The sequence below is a fragment of the Myotis myotis genome, unplaced genomic scaffold (genome assembly GCF_014108235.1).
Source record: "Myotis myotis isolate mMyoMyo1 unplaced genomic scaffold, mMyoMyo1.p scaffold_m19_p_16, whole genome shotgun sequence".
Taxonomy (NCBI): domain Eukaryota; kingdom Metazoa; phylum Chordata; class Mammalia; order Chiroptera; family Vespertilionidae; genus Myotis; species Myotis myotis.
The window spans coordinates 36,737,457-36,760,032 of record NW_023416320.1 but is presented as its reverse complement, the minus strand read 5'-3'; the positions used below and the strand labels follow the sequence as shown (position 1 = coordinate 36,760,032).

The 22,576-nt window shown below is 43.5% G+C and overlaps 1 protein-coding gene across 7 annotated transcripts in view; it reads right to left on the bottom strand.

The window, feature by feature from the left end:
- Positions 1–1,877: 1,877 nt before the first annotated feature.
- Positions 1,878–22,576, bottom strand: part of SULF1 (sulfatase 1) — a 158,491-nt gene continuing 137,792 nt past the window's right edge. For 3 of the 7 annotated variants that reach the window (XM_036338467.1, XM_036338468.1, XM_036338469.1), the window contains 4 exons: positions 19,462–19,634; positions 16,352–16,494; positions 16,134–16,257; positions 1,878–4,091 (listed from right to left, as the gene is read on the bottom strand). In XM_036338467.1, the coding sequence (XP_036194360.1) occupies positions 3,313–4,091; positions 16,134–16,257; positions 16,352–16,494; positions 19,462–19,634 (1,219 nt within the window). In that variant the 3' untranslated portion in view covers positions 1,878–3,312. Of the gene's footprint in view, positions 4,092–12,798; positions 12,865–14,079; positions 14,114–15,707; positions 15,981–16,133; positions 16,258–16,351; positions 16,495–19,461; positions 19,635–22,576 lie in introns of those variants that run through there. The other 4 variants (XM_036338471.1, XM_036338470.1, XM_036338473.1 and 1 more) reach the window with 4 other exon arrangements.

Here is a 22,576-nt window from a genome sequence, read left to right as displayed (position 1 = left end):
AGGGGCGATTGCAGCTTCCATAGCAGCTTCTATAAGTTCATACCCAATGAACCAGGCTAGTGGACCACATCATGGTATTAATTGCCCCAAATATTTTGATTATCAACTGAAGATCTTTGTTTTCTATTAAAATGAAATTTGAAAATATCAAGCAGAACTGGACTAATTTGGGAAATGGAAGACCTTCTTATATCTGAGACCATATCAGCTCTAAAGCAAGTCCTGAAAAGTAAGCATTAATTTTTAACTTCTTAAAAGGTATGTTTGGTGTGGAATGGGAGTGATAAGTATTCATTCCTTCTTTCTTAAAACACCCTGCAGATGTCAGTGGTTATAGGTGATTTCTTTATAGGAAGCTGGGAGGAGCCTCAGATAGTCATTATCTGGTTTGGATAGGACAGGTTTCTGTCTTGCATGCCAATGCCAGATCTGCAGTGTTGGTGGTAGCTGGCTGAGGCAGAAGTGGGCATCGATACTCTGGCTTAATGGCAAAGTGTCTACGCATTAGCAATGTCTTCCCTGGGCACATTTTGTGAAAAGCAAGCACATATGCTATGCATTTTCTATTTTTAATTCAAACCTCTCATTTTACAATTGAGGAAGCTGTTTTCAAGAGGTTATGTGACTTTTCTAAGCTCACAGAGATAGTAAAAATTAGAGTTTGCCATGAAATTAGGTCCAATTTCCTGGTCATTGTTCTATTACTCCTAATCAAATGGGGTCCCCCTAACGGCCTTTCTTCCCTAATCTGGTATGTGTGTGTGGGGGGGAGAGAATGTGCATGAGCATATGTGTTGAGAAAGTGGGGAGGGGCTGGCCTCTGCCTCTGCTAATCTCTTCCTCTTCTATGTCTGTACGGAAAGGGCAGGTGGGACACTTGCTCAGACCTTCGGAGCATCAGCCTCCTCCCAGATCCAATTGAGGCCAGTTGACCAGCCAATCTCTAAGGGCCCTTTACACATAGTTGGTACTCCATGGTTTTCGAATTGAACTAAAATGTAATTTCTCCAGGAGAGCAACCTTTGGCCTAGACACATTTGACAGGAAAGGAAGAGGGCACAAAGACATGCCTTTTGACAACACCATTGCCTGGGACTCTCGATGAAATGGTGGGGTTGTGGACTGGATTGTGTCTCCTCTAAATTCACATATTGAAGTCCTCATCTCCAAAGGTTAAATGAGGGCATCGACTGGTGAGAGAGAGGATGTGCAGGAACAGAGAAAAGGCCATGCGAGGACACAGCGAGAAGGTGGCCCATCGGCAAGCCAAGGAGAGAGGCCTCAAGAGAAACCAGCCCTGCCCACAGGTCTTGCTTCCAGCCTCCAGAATGGTGAGAAAATACGTTTCTGTGGTTTAAGGCATCCAGTCTGTGATGTTCTCTCATGGCAGCTCTGACGATACAGTTGGCTTCCTCAGTTATCCGAGGACTGAACTGGCAGCTCCCCAAGTCCTTTGCTTTTTTCCCCCTTTACTACCAGAGATTTCTGATTTCTGGACAGGAATTGTTAGCAGTTCTTCCTGAGGGGGAAAGTCCTCAGGAAATCTGGAGCAGAAGGAAGTGCATGGACTCTGTCCATCAGAAAACTCGAGGTTTTGGAGGGTGGTTAGGTCTCCACCAAAGTCCATGGTCCCCAAAGAACCCAAACTGCCTTTGGTGGGGGGTGTGCTCCTGTGCTGTCCATCACATCCTCCTGACAGCAATGAGACACATCTATGCTGTGATCCCTGACCTGAGAATGTTCTGTAACACATGGACTTTCGGCCATTTTTACTGCTAAGGCTACTATTCATGTAAATTGAGACCAGGACTTAGTTTTACTAGAAGGAATGGGTGTACCTCAAGAACTTGGTCCAGTTCATTCCTCTGAAACAGGTAAAGTTTAAACACCTTTTATTTCAAGAAATAATGCTTCTAGACTTTCCTGAAGCCAGAATTGTTCTATAAAAGTATTACAGAATATTACAAGATTTAAAAAAAAACACACGGTATGCTTCTTAATAATTTGAAGCCTTTTTACAAAGCATATCATTCATGACCATAAATATGTTTCCTCTGTCATTCAGCCGGTGGCACACACATCTGATAAAGAGCTAGTGAATTTTAACATATGTACAGAGTCTACAATAAGGACTTAAAGTTATCAAAGATTCAGCTATACCATTGTAAATTATCTTTAAAAGAAAACATAATTTACCTATGCGTTTGACTTATCTAAAAGGAAAATCGCTGTTAAGCTATTACTGGGAAGTTGATTAGGATACTGATAACTTTCAATGAGGTAATCCTTTTGCTGGTCTTTAAAAATCTAATACATAATAAGAATGTTTTCAAGAACACGTTTTGAACTATGCCTTTAAAAAATCAGAACTTGGTGAAGGTCTTAATCATACAATATATGTGTTTAAATTATGAAACATTCATGAGTATGCTTTATTGGAAAAATTCCGTATATAGATGCAAAACAAAATATATTTTCTCAACACTTAAGCTTATTAGCCAGGCCAAGAAAACAAAACAAAGATGGAGGGGAATCTTTAGTCCTTTTATCCTGTTAAGAAAATGAAAATTTAGCTATCTTCAGTATATGATGAACACTTTGAGGCCAGGCACAGAGAGAGCAAGTGATCTTTGTTTTGCTTATTTATTTTTGCTGCTAACATTAGCCATGCCTTTCTGCTAATCAGTTTTAGCAAGTCAAGGGAAACCACATGCAATATTTTCTGGCAAAAGCATACGTTAAACAATATGGGATCCATACTGTGTGTCGTCCTTGGGGATCTAGTTTAATTTGTCTCTCTGAGAGCAAGCAGTGAGACTGTGACAAGCCTGTAAAAAAAAAAAGACTAGCCAAACAGACATGGCTTTTAGATCTCAAAGTGCAAAATCATTGGCCGAAAAGTGATGGCAGTGGAAAATTCCAGTGGTTAAAAATGAGTCCAAACCACGTGAGGCAGGCAGTGGGAAGTGTGTTGAGAGTTTCACCGAGGACATCCAGTTTCAGAAATGCAGGAAGGCACAATTCTAGCCATTGTGGTGGATAGCATTTGTATACGCAGGTGTCTGCAACTTTCCAAAGTTAATACTGTTTTAGTGTCCACTAAACCAACAAAAATCCACAAGTTACCTTTCTTTCTCACCTCGACACACAGTGAATTACTGCACCGGTTCCTTGTGCGTCCGCTCGCATGCGCACTGACATCTACTGCAGGCGGGTACCTAGGGTAGCTTGGAATGTTGGTTGTCTTGATTGCCTTTATTAGTTTACTGATAAAAAGTTAATACTGTGTTTAGGGTAAGGTAACAATTTTGTCTAATCAGTCTCCCTTCTGTGACTTTTCTCCACCTCGTTCGACATACTCTCCATGCCGCTGGCGTTACTAGGCTGCTCCGAGGTGGACACTTTGATCGTCTGAGGAGTGGAATCCGGGTCAGAATTCCCAGGAAGATACAGCTGATCTTCGGAGACATCTTCTCCCGGACCACCATCCTGGGGAAGGCCTTTCTGGTGCCTGCTGATGGGCTGCAGCCTGGGGTCGAGTTTGAGCGCCAGCTCTGGCATGTCACCACCACTGAGGTCAAGTTCAAGACGACTCACCTCTTCATGCTCCATCCATTGGTCAGTTTTATGATTTCTCCAGTGTTCAGAATTCAAACGACTAACTTCTGGAATGTCGTTATTCCATTCAAGTTTACTCTCCGGACTGAATGTTGGTCGGTTCAAATGCAGGGTTTGAAGGTCGGCTGGCAACGTCAAATGAGGGGCTTCCTCAACCGTAGGGCTTGGGTCTTCATCTGACTCAGCAGAGGCCATCTCTACCGGCACAGAGGGCTCAGCAGATGCAGCCAGGAACCCATCACTTCGAGCAGTTGTCTTATTTGTTTTCTTTTGCTCGTGGTGACTGTTCAGCAGTGCAAATACTCTATCTACATCCTCCAAGTAAGTAGTCCAGTCAACCAGGCTAAGTCTGTAGTTCTGTCTGTGCTCATAGATGCTTTCCTTTATGCTGTGTAAACCCTCCAGGCCTTGCCCGCCGATGTCTGCAGTGGGACTGGGAAGGCTAACCTTCCCATCCATCCCATAACTGTCCTCTGTGAAGAGAGGAAGATGGGTCATTAGTGGAGAAAAGATTTCCTACTTTCAGACAAGCAGCTGACATTGTTTTTACAGAGCAAATCAATTTAAAGTGTAACACTGAAAAGTATCTCACCCTAGTAATTTATTATCAAGGTGTGGCCTTAGGGTACAAAAGTGATTGAATGATAACACGAAGTTGGGAAGACGATCAAACAAGTGATAACGGCTATGACTAGGCGAAGTTAGAGGCTCATGTTTTACCCCTGGCTCTACTCAAGCCAACTCTGTAACCATGAAATTGTGTAAGTCTGAGTTCTGGTTCCCTCATCTGTCAAACATGGGAATGCTTGTGTGATAAAACCCTTACTTCTTCTGGGGGTTGCTGGGTAAATGATGGATTTGAAAGTATTAGGCAGAGCTTAGGAAGATATTTTTATTTTATATCACCTGGTACTTCGTTTAAAAACAAAATTGAATGCAACTAAACTCTTCAAATCAAATACTTAAATCTATTTCTTTGTGTTTTTTTGCCCTAAAAATCCTATGATAAATCAGTCTTTCAGTGGTTCTCACAGTATGCAGAGAATGCACCCCCTTCTCTCTTCAGATCTTTCTACATCACTGAGATGACCACAGTCCTGCAGAAAACACCATCTTTTCCCTAGTTGTGCCTAAGTACTGTTCTAAAGAGGTGGCCTAGATTAATGCAGTAACTAGCAATCCAGATCGGCAGGAAAAAGAACTAAAACTAAACAAAACCCCAAATCTCAGTTTAACTAGAAGATAGAAAATGTATATAACCTTCAAATCACCTGTAAGTAAAAAAAAAGTTAATACCAAATCTCAGCAGAGCTGGATGACACATTTTGGGCACAAGCCCTAGAAAACAGTATGGACGAGAGCAGGAGGAGGTGAGGATGGAGCCAAGAATTGATTTGAAACCATCGCTGGAAAGAATGTCACCCTGAAGTATAAAATACGGTAGAGCCCTGGTACATCACAGAGGTGACCCCAAGGAAGGGACTTAAGTGTGCATGCATCAAGGTGGCTGTGTGAAAGGCCTGGCTTTTGGGAGAAACGGATACAGAGGAAGGGAGATACACCCTTTGGAAACCAGATCATAAAGGAAAAAGGAAACAAAGAAGGGACATTTCAGGCCCTGCAAGAAAAATAGGAATAAAAAATTGGAGTACATGCGACCTTTCCCACTCCCACCCCCAAATAATACATGAAAAAGTATATGTGGCTACACTGCCGGAAAAAGATCCCCTTAAATTAGAAATTGTAAATACTCCAAATTCGTGAAATTAGTAAAAGCAGCCTACATTTACACAAAATTATTATAACAGAAAATAAGGAATCCATCCTTTTATGAAAATGCCCCTGCCAAAATAAACTATAAAGTGAAAAAAGATACAACACAACACTGCCAAGTAAATGCAATCAAGCGTCTGAGGATGTGAAAGCCACCCTCAATCAGAAATTAGAGTATGAGCCAAGGCTGCTATGTCCGGACGAGCTCTCCCGCAAGTTTCAGGCTCTAGAAAAATAGTTCCGAAAAAATGTAAGCATGCACGGTATACTGTGCATGTCAGCTCTTCTCGAATACAGTGGGGCCTTGACTGACGAGTGTCCCGACTAACGAGTTTTTTGAGATACCAGCTGTCTCTCGGCCGATTTTTTGCATTAATAGAGTAATTTGAGTTAATGAGCTCCTTAACAAGCTCGGTCTCGGAACAAATTAAACTCATAAGTCAAGGCCCCACTGTAGTCTTCTAGCAGATGAGTTTCATTCAACCAAAAAAATCACTGGGGAAACCTCAAAGAATTGGTGGTGAGCATTTAATATAAGGGGCAGGCAAAAGTAGGTTTAGAGTTGTTCGTATGGAAAATAATACAATAAATAATAATATAAGAATAAACTCTGCAGACTGGTGCAGCCTCTGTGGAAAACAGTATGGAATTTCCCCCCAAAATAAAGAAGTGGAACTCCCATTTGACCCAGTGATCCCATTTCTAGGAATATATCCTAAGACATTAGAAAGGATATATGCACCCCTACGTTCATAGTAGCACAATTTACAATTTGGAAACAGCCTAAGTGCCCATCAGCAGGTAAGTGGATTAAAAAACTGTGGTACATCTATACAACTGAACACTACACAGCTGTAAGAAAGAAAGCTTACCATTTGCAACAGCATGGATGGGCCTGGAGAGTATTATGCTAAGCAAAATAAGCCAGTCAGAGAAAGACAGATATCACATGATCTTATTTATATGTGGAGTCTAACAAACAACAAACGGATGAACAAAAATAGAACTAGAGACATAGAAGCACCAAACCGACTGTCAGGGAAGGCAGGGCAATATGGGAAGAGATCAACCAATTAACTTGTATGCGTATATGCATAACCCATGGACACAGACAATGGGTTGCTGGGGGCAGGGGCGGGCTAATGGGGAAAAAGGGGATATATGTAATACTTTCAACAATAAAGATTTAAAATAAAACCAAAACTCTGAGTACTCACAATTGTAAAGCTACTTTTGCCCCATCCTGTATCAGGTCTGGGGGTAAAGCAAAGGTAGGAGTGAGGTAAAAAATATTTTCTATGACAAAGTGCAACTAGAAATGAGGAGAAAAACAGAAAAGCGGAAAGAGACTGAGCTAATTCAGAGTATAGTTCAATAATAGCTGGGAATCAAAGAACACTGTTAAAAACTGACCAAAGACAGAAAACTTGGATGCTAGTCAGCAAATTTAGTGTGTAGCTTCTTAATTCATTTCAAGTTTTGGGATTATAAAATAAATGGTTTATATTAAGCTTGGCTGGTGTGACTCAGTGGTTGAGTGTCGACCCATGAACCAAGAGGTCCCTGGTTCAATTTCCAGTCAGGGCACATACCCAGGTTGCCGGCTCGATCCCCAGTAGGGGGCATGCTGGAAGCAGCCAGTAGATGTCTCTCATCAATGTTTCTCTCTATCCATCTCCCTTCCTCTCTAAAATCAATAACAACAATAACAAAAGATTTATATAGAAAAAAACTGACCAAAGAGATAATAAAAGATTAAATATGAAACAGGGACTAGGGATATTGAATAGGTATAAGTTCAAATGCAACCGACAGGACCAAAATACTAACTCTATTAAGTTCCTAAGGGGGAAAAGGGGCACCAGCTTTATAAAGAAGCAGCTATCTATTGAAGACACAATGAGAAATACAGAAACATAATAATAGGAGATACTCAATCCAAGACAGGTCAAGTGGACTAAAAATTAATATAATACAAATAATCAGAGGTTTTAAATGATGAAGAAAAGCCCTATTTACAGTAGCAACAAAGAAGGGAAAGTACTTATGAATAAACTTAACAAGAACTGTGCAACACAGTTAAGAAAACACTTCAGAAACCTCCCAAAGACCCAGAAGTACCCAACCAAGTAGAAAGAGACCCTTTGTTCTTGAATGAAGACTCAGTATCTTAACGTTATGAACGTTACCTTAGAGCTTGGATGGGGAGCTCAGATGGACCCTGATCCTGAGCGGGGTGGCCATGTGGTGTGAAGCAAGACTTACCCACCAGTTGGCGTGGCTTGTCTAGCAGAGCTGCTGCTGCATTTCCGTGCCTGGTTGTCCCTCCAGGCGCACTTCTGTGCACGGCGCGAAGTGCACATGGTGGCCCCGACCCACATCCTAACAGCTCGGACCCTGAGTACCCTCATCGCCTTGGGAGGCTGCCCTCACTTCCAGCCCCTATAACCCCAGACCTTGACCCACCTCTTGGTCAAGCACCTTAAAGGGAAAAGCCCAGCAGTGCCAGCAAGGCGGCTTAAAATCAATGGAGTCCTGAGGTGTGAGGGAGAGGAGACGCCAGGGAAGCGTCACCAGGGCAACGTGGGGCAGGGCAGTGACCTGAGCGTTTCCGGTGGTGCAGACAATGGGTTTGTGTGTGGAAACCTGGTTGCCAAGGAGTGATGGAGATCGTGGTGGTGGTGATGCATAATTTCTCTGTGTTTCTTATAAAATATGGCAGCATGCTCTGAAATGAGAAGGGCACTATTCTCCTTCATACACTCTCCTTCATGTAAGTGTTGTACATCCCAGAGCACGCCTTACTAATAATACCCATCGTTGATAGAGTTTGATACATGCCAGACTCTGGTCTCAGCTTCTTACTCGCAAGGCTGGGGTTTGAGCCCAGGCTGGCTCCAGCGAATGTGCTCTAACCGCAGTGTGAAACAGCCTCTAACGCACAGCTATGCCACCCACATCCATCTGCCAGGCCTGGGCTGTGGCAATAGGGCAGTGATGGCAAACCTATGACACGCGTGTCAGAGGTGACACGCGAACTCATCCTTTTGGTTGATTTTTCTTTGTTAAATGGCATTTAAATATATAAAATAAATATCAAAAATATGTCTTTGTTTTACTATGGTTGCAAATATCAAAAAATTTCTATATGTGACACGGCACCAGAGTTAAGTTAGGGTTTTTCAAAATGCTGACACACCGAGCTCTAAAGGTTCGCCATCACTGGTCTAGGGGAAGATGAATCAAAGAACCAAACGCAAGTGGACAGGAGCATGGTTGTCGAGGGGGAAGCAGGATGTGGTCCGCTGGCCTGCACAGAGGACCAGGGAGCAGACCTGACTGTCTGCCCCACAATGACACGCCGTGTGTGCCCCGCCGGATCCACGCCACGGCCGCCAGGAGCTCGTGTTGGACACCAGAGGGCAGCAGCAGCAGCTCTCACAGGCGATGGGAAAAATAAACACCTGCCCCCTGTCGATCTTATACTATTTTGCAACACAGAAATTACTGCTTTCAACTCAAGCCACAAATTATTTCCTGAGTTTTGGGGGCCACTTGCTGAGCTGTGTCCTTACTCTGAGCTTGTCCTAATGGCAAAATGACCAGAGTGAGTAAGTAAAAGCCTTTCAGCTACCCCTGCCTCTCACACACACAGACCACAGCAAAAAACACATACACAAGTAATGAAGCTGAATAGGAAACAGACTTGCTTTTCGAAGACCTTTTAAATAAGCCCAAGGATTCATTTTTGAAAATCCACACAACTGAAGGTAGTTTGAAAACTCTTATTTAGTCCATCTTGTACAAAAGAAATTTTCTAAAGTACACTTGAATTTTCAAATTTTAAATTCGTCAGGTTTGCTTGTCATTTTTCTCAAAGGCTTTTGGAATGATATTTCATGCTTAACAATGCATCCTAATTAGTTTTCTAAAAAAAAAAAAAAAAAAAGATCTTAAAGAATCAAGGCTTATGGAACAAATATCTATCCTTCTCACACTATTCCAAAAATCCAAGAGGAAGGAACACTTCCAATCTCTTTTTATGAGGCCAGCATTATCCTAATTCCAAAATCAGATAAAGACACTATAAAAAAAGGGAATTACAGGCAAATATCCCTGATGAACATAAATGCTAAAATCCTCAAAATATTAGCAAATCGGACACAGCAATATATTAAAAAGATCATACACCATGACCAAGTGGGATTTATTTGAGGGATTCACGGCTGGTACAATATTCGCAAGCCAATAAAAGTGATACATCACATAAGCAAATTGAAAGAAAAAAAAATCACATGATCATATCAATAGACGCAGAAAAAGCATTAGATAAAATCCCACACCCTTCTTTGACAAAAACTCTCAGCAAAGTGGGAATAGAAAAATTAGACCTCAATACGATAAAGGCCATACACGATAAACCTATAGCCAACATCATACTCAATGGGCAAAAACTAAAATCATTTTCCTTAAGAACAGGAACAAGACAGGGATGTTCACTTTCACCACTCTTATTTAACACAGTACTGGAAGTCCTAGCCACACCAGACAAGAAAACATAAAAGGCACCCAAATTGGAAAGGAGGAAGCAAATCTCTCATTATTTGCAGATGACATGATATTGTATATAGAAAACCCTAGAGACGCCACCAAAAAAAAAAAAAAACCTACTAGATTTAATAGATGCAATTGGCAATGTAGCAGGATACAAATTAATACCCAGAAATCCATGGTATTTTTATAGACCAACAATGAATTCTCAGAAAGAGAAACTAGACAAACAATCCCATTTACCAGTACAACCAAAAAAATTAAGAGACTTAGGAATAAACTTAACCAAGGAGGTAAAAGATTTGTACTCAGAAAACTATAGGACGATGAAAAAAGAGAGGAAGATATAAACAAGTGGAAGAATAAACTGTATTCATGGGTTGGTAGAATTAACAATTGAAATGTCCGTACTACCCAAAGCAATCTATAGATTCAATGCAATCCCTATTAAATTACCAACAGCATATTTCACAGATCTAGAACAAATACTCCAAAAATTATATGGAACCAAAAAAGACCCTGAATAGCCACAGCAATCTTGAGAAAGAACAACAAAGTAGAGGGGTCACAATAACAGTATCCAGTTATACTGTAATCAAAACAACCTGGTACTGGCACAAGAACAGGCATACAGATCAATGGAACAGAGAACCCAGAAATTGACCCAAGACATTATGTTCAATTAATATTTGACAAAGGAGGAAAGAGCATACAATGTAGTCAAGACAGCCTCTTCAATAAATGGTGAGAAAATTGGACAGATACATGCAAAAAATGAAACTAGACACCAGCTTACGCCATACACAATAAATTAAATGGATAAAAGACTTAAATATAAGTCATGAAACCATAAAAATCATCCTAGAAGAAACCATAGGCAGCAAAATCTATCTCTCATAGCAATATGTTTGCAGATACATCTAGCACAAACAATACTAAGAAGAAAATAAATGGGACTACATAAAAATAAAAACCTCTGCACAGTAAAAGAAACCATTTTTTAAAAAATGAAAAGGGAGCCCACTGTCAGGGAGAACATATTTGGCAACTATATATCTGGTAAAGGGTTACATCCAAAATATATAAGGAACTCAAACAACAAAACAAAAGGCAAACAATCCAATAAAAAAATGGGCAAATGACCTAAATAGACACTTCTCCAAAGCGTATATACAGATAGCCAAGAGACATATGAAAACATGCTCAAAGTCACTGGTCATCAGAGAGATGCAAATTCAAATGACAATGAGGTATCACCTCACACTTGTCAGAATGGCTACCATCAACGAATCAACAAACGACAAGTGCTGGCGAGGATGTGGAGAAAAGGGAACCCTAGTACACTGCTGGTTGGAATGCAGACTGGTGCAACCATTATAGAAAACAGTTTGGAGTTTCCTCAAAAAATTAAATATGGAACTGCCAATTATTTGACCCAGTGATCCCACTTCTAGGAATATATCCTAAGAAACCCAAAACACCAATCAGAAAGAATGTTTGCACCCCTACATTCATAGCAGCACAATTTACAAACCTAAGATCTGGAAACAGCCCAAGTGCCCATCAGTAGGTGAGTGGATAAAAAAGCTGTGGTACATTTACACCACGGAATATTATGCAGCAGCGATAAAGAAGGATCTCTTACCTTTTGAGACAGCACAGAGGGACCTGGAGAGTATCATGCTAAGCGAAATAAGCCAGTCAGAGAAAGACAAGAATCACATGATCTCACACATAGATGGAATCAAATGAACAAAATAAACTGATAAACAAAATAGATCCAGAGACACAGAACATGGAACAGACTGTGGAATCTCAGAGGGAAGGTGGGGGTGAGTGGGTGGTGTGGAAGAGATCCACCAAAGACCTTGTATGCACATGTGCATTAACGCACAGACACAGACAATAGGGTGGCGAAGGCCTGGGGTGGGGGTAGTGGTGGGGCTACAAGGAGTGAATAGGGAGAAAAAGGGGGACATATGTAATACAACAATAAAGATTAAAAAAAAAAAGCCAAGGCTCGTGAACCCGAGCAGTGCTGTGGCTGGAGGGCGGCATGCTGGTACATCCATCTGGAGACGGCAGCTTCCCGGCAGCTCCACACACACAGTGGCTGTTTCTGCATTTGCTCCCTTCAATCCCACAGGATACAGCGAGCGAGGAAAGCCACATCCAACTCTGCATTTGGGTGTCCAGTGAGTGGCCAGGTGTGACAGGCAAATGCTCTCAGTAACCCTGTTCCATGATTTCCTGCCCGCAACACGGTAGCTGTGGAAAGGTAGCTTGCCTCACAAATTATGGGATGGTGGCTTATGAAATGCCAATCACTGTGACTTAGATAGTATCCTTAGATCTGGCCTTTGGTAAGGAATTGAGGAGAAAAACAAGCAACAGGTATTCACCCTGCACACACGCTTTCAGTGGCCACAAGACCAGAGAGGGGACTCCACGGACTAAGGTTTTCAAAGCTGTGCCAGTCGACCTCAGAAACAATGGCGTTGGCCCCATTTAGAGGTGGCGGCAGGGATGAGGGAAGGGAGAGCCCCAGGTGCTCGCATTTAACTCCAGCTGGAGAGCAGGTAAGCACTCTTCATCTCCAAGGTGTCCAGGGATGACACGATGGAGAAGAACACTGACTCAGCTCTGACCAGACTGTGTCCTAAATAACCTGTCATATCCTTTACTCTCACATGAGACACAAAAGAAGGCCACACCGAAAGCCCCTTAGCTGTAAAATCTGAGTGCATCACAAAATAACCATAAAGACAATATCCAGCATCAGGGCCACTTAACATGTCACACTTTGGAAGTGTGGTTAAGTGCCCCCAGAAGCAGTGCGGGAGTATGGGGTATTACCTCGTCAGCCCATATCCCGGGTGAGACCAGCTTAAGAGGGGGTTCTTCTGCTCGGTCCTACGTGGGCTACGGGTGATGCGGGTTGGGGTGGGGGCAGATCGAGGACAGGAGACGACAGAGAGGGGAGAAAAAGAAGAGATACAGAAATGTTATCAAGTAGCCTCAGAAGTCCAGCTTTCCTGGTTTCATTTGTTTACATCTTCCCACTACCATTCCTACTGTTTCACTTCTGGTCCCACTGTAGCAGCCCTCTCAAAGGAGGGACCGGATGGTGGGGGTGGGTGGACAGGGAGCCCTGAAACACCAATGTTCTTTAGTTTCTGAGACAATATCAGTATGGATGGCACCAGTTAAGTCCACGTGCCTTTGATGGAAGTTTTCTCCCCCCAAAGCATTCATTAACTAGGGTGCTGACACTTTCCCCGAAACAGAGTTGGTAAGGGCTGACCATCTTGCCCCACATGGCACCTTTCTGACAAACCTGCCTGAGGTCTATGCTTGGAGTGGAAGGGCCGACGATGCCGGGTGACCAAGTGACATGGCCACCAGGCATCTGGGTCCCTGGCCTGGAGCATGAGGAGGTACGAGGGGTGGGTGGGGGTTGGAGGGGGACAAGGTCACTGGGCTGAGGCCTGTTCAGGAAGTGTGTGTGTCAGGCAGCATCGTCTCCGAGCTATGGTGACACCTCCCCCTGCATGTCTTACTCCTGGTTCCCGTCCCCGTTCCCAGCACCTGCTCTTCAACCACCAACCCCCGCAGAGCCTGGCGAGTCCCATCCCTGCTGCTTTTCAGCAGCAACGCTCATTAAGCAATGCTAACAAGGAACCGCTTCCACTTCCTCCCACTTCAGCTTGAGAAGGCTCCTCAAACCCCCATCACTCTGGCTGTGCTCCTGACGTTCCAGTTCGTAAAGATCTCCAACCCGTGTCCGTGAAGCCTCTCCAGCGAATCAGCGCGTAAGCACCACCAGGAACATAATCCCCCACCCCCCACCCAGGCCCCCGCTTCACATCACTCCACGCTCACAAGCATCACTCAGCAAGCACGCGAACCCGGAGCGAGTCAGTGCTCCGGGACGCCGTGTGTGACAGTGAGCTGATGTCAAGACCCAAGGACAGATCTGGAGCCAAGGGCACGAGGTGGCGGCCAGTGCCCTTAGGAAAAGCATGCGCCCCAGCTATGCTCTGCGCAATGGGGTGAGAAACGGAAATTAGTTGAAATGGCTGGATCATGCAGTTATTGGGAAAGAAGCTGCCAGGGAGAATAAAAAAGGGTGAATACCTGTGTAGGTCATAGCTTCCTCCATCTTTATTCCCTGATCGAGGAAAATACAAGAGGAATGTATGTTAGTGTGAGGACTCACAAAACCGTTCACTACATAGACTTCCCATGCACAACACCCAAGTCCTAGAAAGAAACAAAATCTGTTAAATACCGACAGTGCCGAAGTCCAACAGAGCTTTTCTATTGGGTTCAAAGTGAGGGTCAAAGGCTATAAATAAAGAGGATTAAGATAAATCACATAAGAGCTTTCACATGAAAAGGGGGGTGGGGGAGAAAGGAGGAGAGGCCTTGTAAAAACAGCCAGAAAGTGCTTCCAGAAGTCTGTGCAAGTCTCGGTAAAAGTTACATTTCGGTTATTTTTAGACAAAATACTTGGAAAAAAAGGGCCAATAATCACCTCCCTCTGGAACCTTCTAGAAAGTGGGGAGGACGACGCGAAGTCTGAGGGCAGTAACTGCGCCCCCCTGGCGGGTCACTTCGCCATGAATCCGCTCGGTCAGGTTTCCCTGAGGGGAGTTGTTATGTCATCACCAGTGAGCGGGCTGTGCTCCTTGGGGGGGAAAGTATCTGGGTGTAATGTTTCCAGTGCCTCTAAGAGTTGCTTTCGTTTCCAGGCATTTGTGGGCTTTTTTTTTCTTTCTTTCTTTTTGTAAGATTTGAAGACAAGGTTAACAGATAAGCAGGGGCCATGAAAAGATTTGAGCGGAGTGGGGTCAGTGACCAAAAGACCTAGTTTGCGAGTCGGGACCGGACTCCTTCAGCTGCCACTCCTTTCCCTGAGGTGCTGAGCGGTGTTGATGGAAGCTGACAGGGGGCCCCTCTTATGGGATTTATAATTTCTTACGGGGCTCTCACGGCTCGAAAGCCTTCAGGACCAACGGTGGTGGGAATGTCAGGTGGGGATGTTGGCCCTTTTAGGACCCCCCCCCCCTTTCAAGTCAATGACTCAGGGAGCTGCTCGGGAGACACAGGCTGTGAAGGGCACAGAAAACTCAGCCTCACACAGAGTTTCCTGCTAATGGCTCCCTGCAGCCGGTGCCCAGCTCTTCACCCTTTTGGGGTTGGTCTGCTATGCCGTCACCATGGCCTCGGCCAGCTTCGGGTCTCTCTCCTTCTTTCTGCAGACAGCTGCTATTTACATTTCTATGAGAAGCCTGAGGAAATAGGTATTCTCATTCACGGTGGGATGGACAGTGCATCCCCACGGGCCAAAGGAGAAATAAATTAAGCACTGCAGACCAGGGAGGGAACATCTGCTCGATTCCACGCAGGCCCTCTTATCCTTTTAGATCCCAAGACAATGAATGGCTCAAGTAGCTCTAATTTCAGATGTAAAATCCCAGCAAGAGAAATCAATGCACAAGGTCACGGGCTTGGGTCCAACTGGGGGAGCTCCAAATTGTGGTAAGCAAAAAGAGGGCATGGTGTGCTTCCATCCAAATTCCCTCTCAAAAAAAAAAAAAAAAAAAATCTCCTGGTTTACCTAGAGCAGCGGTTCTCAACCTGTGGGTCGCGACCCCTTTGGGGGTCGAACGACCCTTTCACAGGGATCGCCTAAGACCGTCGGAAAACACATATATAATTACACATTGTTTTTGTGATTAATCACTATGCTTTAATTATGTTCAATTTGTAACAATGAAATTGGGGGTCACCACAACATGAGGAACTGTATTAAAGGGTCGCGGCATTAGGAAGGTTGAGAATCACTGACCTAGATTATACCTTATGACTGTTGACAGCAAAAACAAATCAGTCCCCCATGCTTTCATCCCATCTTCCAGGGGATGCTTCTATCCGGAATCGAGGTTTACTAACAGAAGCCCTGTAGGAGAGACTGGGACAAAACGGTCACCAAATCTCCTGGTGCATTCCATTTTTCATTCAGGCACCCAGAGCTAAATTTACAGGAGAAATTGTGTTTGGAACTGTCTGGGCAGATTTCCCTGCACGTGTATGTTTCTATGCATATAAACATTTCCAAGGCAGGAAACTTGAAAACACAAAGAATTTTCCAGGTAACATAGAAAAAAAAAATCGTGTTTCCTTACCCATGTCAAGGCCCTTAGGTCTTGGGTTGCACTGCTTATACCCTTGGCAGCTTCTGAGTTCCATGAGCTGGACGTGCAGCTGATTCAAAATGCCCCGCTCCACTGTGTGCACCGTGTTCGTGAGCTGGGGACGGAGAGGCCAGGACGGTCTAGTTAGGCTCCTGTTCTGCGTATTCTATTCTCAGTCTCCTCCATGGGATGGAAACACGCGGACTTACCTGATAAGGATCTGTATTCATATCAAAATACTCCAAAAAGCCAGTGGCGAACTCGCAGAAAAGAAAATTATGCGTCTCATTAACTGTCCGCAAACACCAGTAGGTGTTGTTGTTAGAACTCGTGCAAGCGCAGAAAGAGCCCACTGTGGGTAGAAAAGAAAACAGAATGAAAGAATGGAAGAACGGAGGCAGGCTAGCCATCCCAACGCTGCCTCATCGTTACGCTGTAAGATTCACATTCTTTCCCCCTTTTCTGTACAGATTTGCTGTGAGATGTGAGTTCATTTGACCTTGGACCAGGTGCTTTGCTTCCTTGTTTACTTGTGTGTTTATTCAGCTAATATTTATTGAGCATCAAGTTTGTGTTGGTGTTCAGCATCTCATAGGCATGGTCTGGTCTCTTGAGAAACATACAATCTAGTTGGGGAGACAAATGTTAAGCAAAAAGCAGAAATTTTAGAAAAAAACCCCCACACAAACCGTGTAATTACAAACGTGCTAAGTTCTACAGAGAAAACGAATGGGCTGACAGTACAGAAAAGAGGCTTACGTCGCCCTAGGCACAGGGGAGGGCTCTGTGAGAAGTGACGTTACAGGTGAGCTCTGAGGGTGAGCAGGTCTGTGATAGGCACAGGGCTTTGGGTAAGTGCTGGGTCGAAAGCCTTTTAGGGACCAGTGTGTGCAAAGGCCCTGAGGTGGGAGGGAGCTTCGGGTGCTTGAGGAGAGAGAAAAGCCGAGTGGCTGATGTAGGTGAGCGTGGGAGGAGATGCGTCAGAGGAAAGCAGGAATGCGGACACGGGCCTTTGTTACAAGGTAAGGATTTTGCTCTTTCTCCTACGAAAAACCGGATGTCGTTAAGTGATGACTCTAAATCCTCTGAGAACAGACTGGCAACAGCGAGAGGAGAGTCTGGGAGACACACAGATTTTGCAGAGGTTGAGGTAAGAAATGGTGGGATGGTCACAGCTCAGAAGGGTGCAGCTGATAGAGGTCTGAGTCACCTCCCGTGGGAGTTACGAGCAAACAGCAACTTCACATTTCTCAATATTCCATCTTTGAAGGGCTTGCCAGCCCTGACACAGCACATCCGTCACTTCCTCAGGACCCCGCTCCTGCTATTCCCTCTGCCTGGGGTGTTGCCCCCTCCCGCTCAGGACCCCTTCCACACTGACTGCTTCTTTGAATCCTTTAGGTTTCAGCTTAAATGTCACCTCTTCAGAAAGGCCCATTAGCCCCACCCTCTCAAAATGGTCCCTTTGAATAACATCAATAACTGTCTCCTTATAGCATCATCACACTTTGTAATTATTTCACTTTCTTTCTATGGTAACCCCCCCCCCCGCCCCCCACTAGAATATGTGTCATGAACTACGCCTTGTTCATTGTTGTATCCGCAGGGCTCAGCCCAGGGCCTGGAGGAGAACAGACCCCAGCCATCTGAATGACCCTCAGATATCCCCGCACCCGCTTTAGGAAAGCACGTTAAAAGTCAAATGCTGTGCCTTGAAGAGTTTGCTCAGTCTTCATGTGACTGTAGACTTCATTGCAAACATGGACACTAAGATAAGCATCAAGGCAGCCCTAACCGGTTTGGCTCGGTGGATAGAGCGTCAGCCTGCAGACTCAAGGGTCCCAGGTTCTATTCCGGTCAAGGGCATGTACCTTGGTTGCGGGCACATCCCCAGTAGGGGGTGTGCAGGAGGCAGCTGATCGATGTTCCTCTTTCATCGATGTTTCTAACTATCCCTCTCCCTTCCTCTCTGTGAAAAATCAATAAAATATATTAAAAAAAAGAAGCATCAAGGCAGAAAAACAAAATACTGCACAGATAAGCCCTAGGCACCCACTTGTACCCTCCAACCCCCGAGAATAGTCTGGGGTTCCTGCACATCTCCAAATCCCAGTTTGAGAAACAGTGACCTACTGACCCAGCGGGTATTTCAACTACTCCACTGGATGACAGGCCTTCAGTCAGATAACATGCCACAGAAGTTATGGTGTTCTTTCTCTGTGACCCATACCACTACAGCAGCGGTTCTCAACCTGTGGGTCGCAACCCCTTTGGCGGTCGAATGACCTTTTCAGAGGGGTCGCCTAAGACCACCCTGCATATCAGATATTTACATTACGATTCATAACAGTAGCAACATGACAGTTATGAAGTAGCAACGAAAATAATTTTATGGTTGGGTCACAACATGAGGAACTGTATTTAAAGGGCCAGAAGGTTGAGAACCACTGCACTATAGCAATATAAGCATTGAAAATACAGAAGTGTGGCCCTGGCCGGTTTTGCTCAGTGGTTGGAGCATTGGCCCATGGATGGAAGGGTCATAGGTTCGATTCCCAGTCAAGGGCATGTACCTCAGTTGTAGTCCATACCCGCCCCAGTCTGGGCAAGTGCGGGAGGCAATCAGTCGATGTGTCTCTTTCACATTGTTCTTTCTCTTTCTCTCTCTCTTTCCTCCTGCTACCTTTCTCCCACTCTCTCTCTCTAAAGATCAATGGGGAAAATATCCTCGGATAAGGATTAAAACAAACAAGTGCACAAGTGTATTCCATATCCTCAGAATCCTGTAAAACCAGACACTTTGCGGTGTCCCTAATATTCTGCAAGCACAGTGCCAGGTACTGAAGGGGACTGACTCAGTAGGATGTGGACCCTGCCTTTGAGGAGCTGCACTTCCTGTATTATACACAGAGTACGCACTTGAACTAGAGCAGAAACAACATATATTTGGGGCAAAGTTGTCATCGTTACTTAGTTGATTTGCTATAGAGCAGTCTTCCTGGGAGGCTGGGTACTGTGGGAAACATCAGGAGGAAAACCCAGAGAGAGCTCAGCATTTTCAAACAAAATACCAAAACAAATTTCAAATAGATAGATAGATAGATAGATAGATAGATAGATAGATAGATAGATAGCAATGTCTGGCAAAATGATTCTAGTTGCCAGTATGGAAAATAATATGCGGCTCCTCTCTCGGATGATTCCAGAGTCCGGTTGCATCTGCTGAAAGCCTCAACTAAATGCCTGCAGCTGAGTCACAGTGTCTCTGTGGCGGCCGGAAGTGGCAGTAAGTGGCAGTTAGAAAGAACGAGGGACTCACGGTTCCAGAAGGGGGCCGTCTGCCAGTGGTTGTTGTCGTGAGTGAAGCAGGTCAGGCCGGGAAGGCTGCACTCCTCCCCCTTCCTCTGGCGCTTCTTCTCCTTCCTCTCCTTCCTCCTCCTCCGATTCTCTTTGAAAAGCTGCAGCTTGCTGTCCACTTCTTGAGCGGCCTCCCTATTCCCAAAGAAGGGATATATATATATATATATATACACACACACACACACACACACACACACACACACACACACACACAGAGGGGCCTTGACTTACGAGTTTAATTCGTTCCATGACAGAGCTCGTAACTCAAATTACTCGTATGTCAAATCAAAAAGTGAACGAGTGAGACACGTGATGCTGGGCTGATGTTGTGGCGTTCACTGTGATGTTCGCTGCGCCAACTAGCGGTGGGGTATCTGAAGATGGCTCATAACACGAATTTTAGCTCGCAACTCAAAGCAAAAAATTGGCTGAGAGATGGCTTGTATCTCGAAAAACTCGTTAGTCGGGACACTCGTAAGTCAAGGCCCCACTGTATATATGTGTGTGTATGTGTGTGTGTGTGTGTGTGTGTGTGTGTATTTATATATATATATATATATATATATATATATATATATATATTTATATTTATATATAACATTCCACCAAAAGACTACCAGATTTTATAAATGAATTCAGCAATGTAGCAGAATTATAAAACACCAAGAAATCTATGGCATTTTTATACACCAATAATGAACTCTCAGAAAGAGAAACTTAAAAAAAAAAAATCCCATTTACCATTGCAACAAAAAAATTTAGATACTTAGGGATAAATTTAACCAAGGAGGTAAAAGACTTGTACTTGGAAAACTATAGGACATTTAAAAAAGCGATAGAAGAAGATATAAACAAGTGGTAGGATATACAGTGTTCATGGATTGGTAGAATTAACATCATTAAAATGTTCATACTACCCAAAACAATCTACAGATTCAACACAATCCCTATTAAAATACCAACAGCATATTTCACAGACCTAGAACAAACTCTCCAAAAATTTAGATGGAATCCAAAAAGACTCCGAATAGCTGAAGCAATCTTGAGAGTTGGAGGGATCACAATACTAGATGTCAAGTTATACTATAAAGCCACTGTACTCAAAATAGCCTGATACTGGTGTAAGAACAGGCATATAGATCAATGGAACAAAACAGAAAACCCAGAAATTGACCCAAGCCATTATGCTCAATTAATATTTGACAAAGGAGATAAGAGCATACAATGGAGTAAAGACAGTCTCTTCAATAAATGGTGTTGGGAAAATTGGACAGATACATGCAAAAAAATGAAACTAGACCACCAACTTACACCATACACAAAAATAAACTCAAAATGGATAAAAGACTTAAATGTAAGATGTGAAACCATAAAAATCCTAGAAGAAACCATAAGCAGCAAAATCTCAGACATCTCTGGTAGCAATATGTTTACCAACACATCTCCTAGGGCAAAGGAAACTGAGAAAATAAACAAATGGGACTACAGCAAAATAAAAAGCTTCTGCACAGCAAAAGAAACCAACAAAATAATAAGAGGACCCACTGCATGGGAGAACTTATTTGCCAATGATATATCCAATAAGGGGTTAATCTCCAAAATTTAAAGGGAACTCATACAACTTAACAAAAGGAAGATAATCCAATTAAAAATGGGCAAAGGACCCTACTAGACACTTCTCCAAAGTGGACATATAGAAGTCCAAGAGGTATATGAAAAAATACTCAAAGTCACTAATCACCTGGGAGATGCAAATTAAAACAATGAGGTACCATCTCACACCTGTGAGAATGGCTACCATCAACAAATCAACAAACAACAAGTGTTGGCGAGGATATGGAGAAAAGGAAACCCGAATGGGAATGCAGACTGGTGCAGTCTCTGTGGAAAACAGTATGGAGTTTCCTCAAAAAATAAAAAATGGAACTCCTATTTGACCCAGTAATCCCACTTATAGGAATATATCCTAAGAAATCAGAAACACCAATCAGAAAGAATATATGCACCCCTATGTTCATAGCAGCACAATTTACAATAGCTAAGATTTGGAAACAGCCTAAGTGCCCATCTGCAAATGAGTGGATTAAAAAAACTGTGGTACATTTACACAGTGGAATACTGTGCAGCTATAAAAAAGAAAACTCTTACCATTGCAACAGCATGGATGAACCTGGAGAACATTATGCTAAGTGAAATAAGCCAGTCAGAGAAAAATAAGTGTCACATGATCTCATATGTGGAATCTAATGAACAACATAAACCGATGAACAAAAATAGATCGAGAGACATGGAAGCATTGAACAGACTGTCAAACCTTAGAGGGAAGGCGGGGAGGGGGGTGGAAAGAGATCAACCAATGAACTTGAATGCATACATGCATAACCCATGGACACAGACAATAGGGTGGTGAAGGCTTGGGGTGGGGGCTGAGGGAGGGCTGGGAGAGGTCAATGGGGGGAAGGGGGGGCATATGTAATACTTTCAACAATAAAGATTTAAAAAAGAAAACTTAAGGAAAAAAAACAAAGCTCATAATTAAAAAAAAAAAAAAAAGAGGGGGGAGGATATTTTCAATGACCAGAAAGCAACTTCTTAGTTAAAAATAGTCTTATTGCTATAAACCTTTCACAAGTATTTAGGCGCACCATAATAGACATGCAATAACAGACCACTTATCTTCCACAGAGGCCCTCCAATCAGCAATAGGACCAGTTCATTGTGAGAGCTCTCTCGGAATTCTCCCTCAACAACATCAGCGCTTTCTTCCTTGTAGAGCATCAGAGTCTGCTAGATCCCTCTCTGGACAAATGGCTTCACTCCCTGGTGGCTCAGTAGCCGGCAGCCATGAAGTCAATTGTTGGATTAGATGGCTTGCATTAGAAGGTTTCTAAAACTCTCCGACCAATTCGACAATATAGGCTTGGGTAGAATTGTCGTCTTTTTATTATCTTATTAAATACTAAATGCCCTTCCCTGGCAAATTTTACTTATTATTTAAAAAATATGTGTATTTCTTCCAACTTTCAGAATTCCCCACGATGGCTGGCTGCTCTCTAGAACACACTGAGCTAATC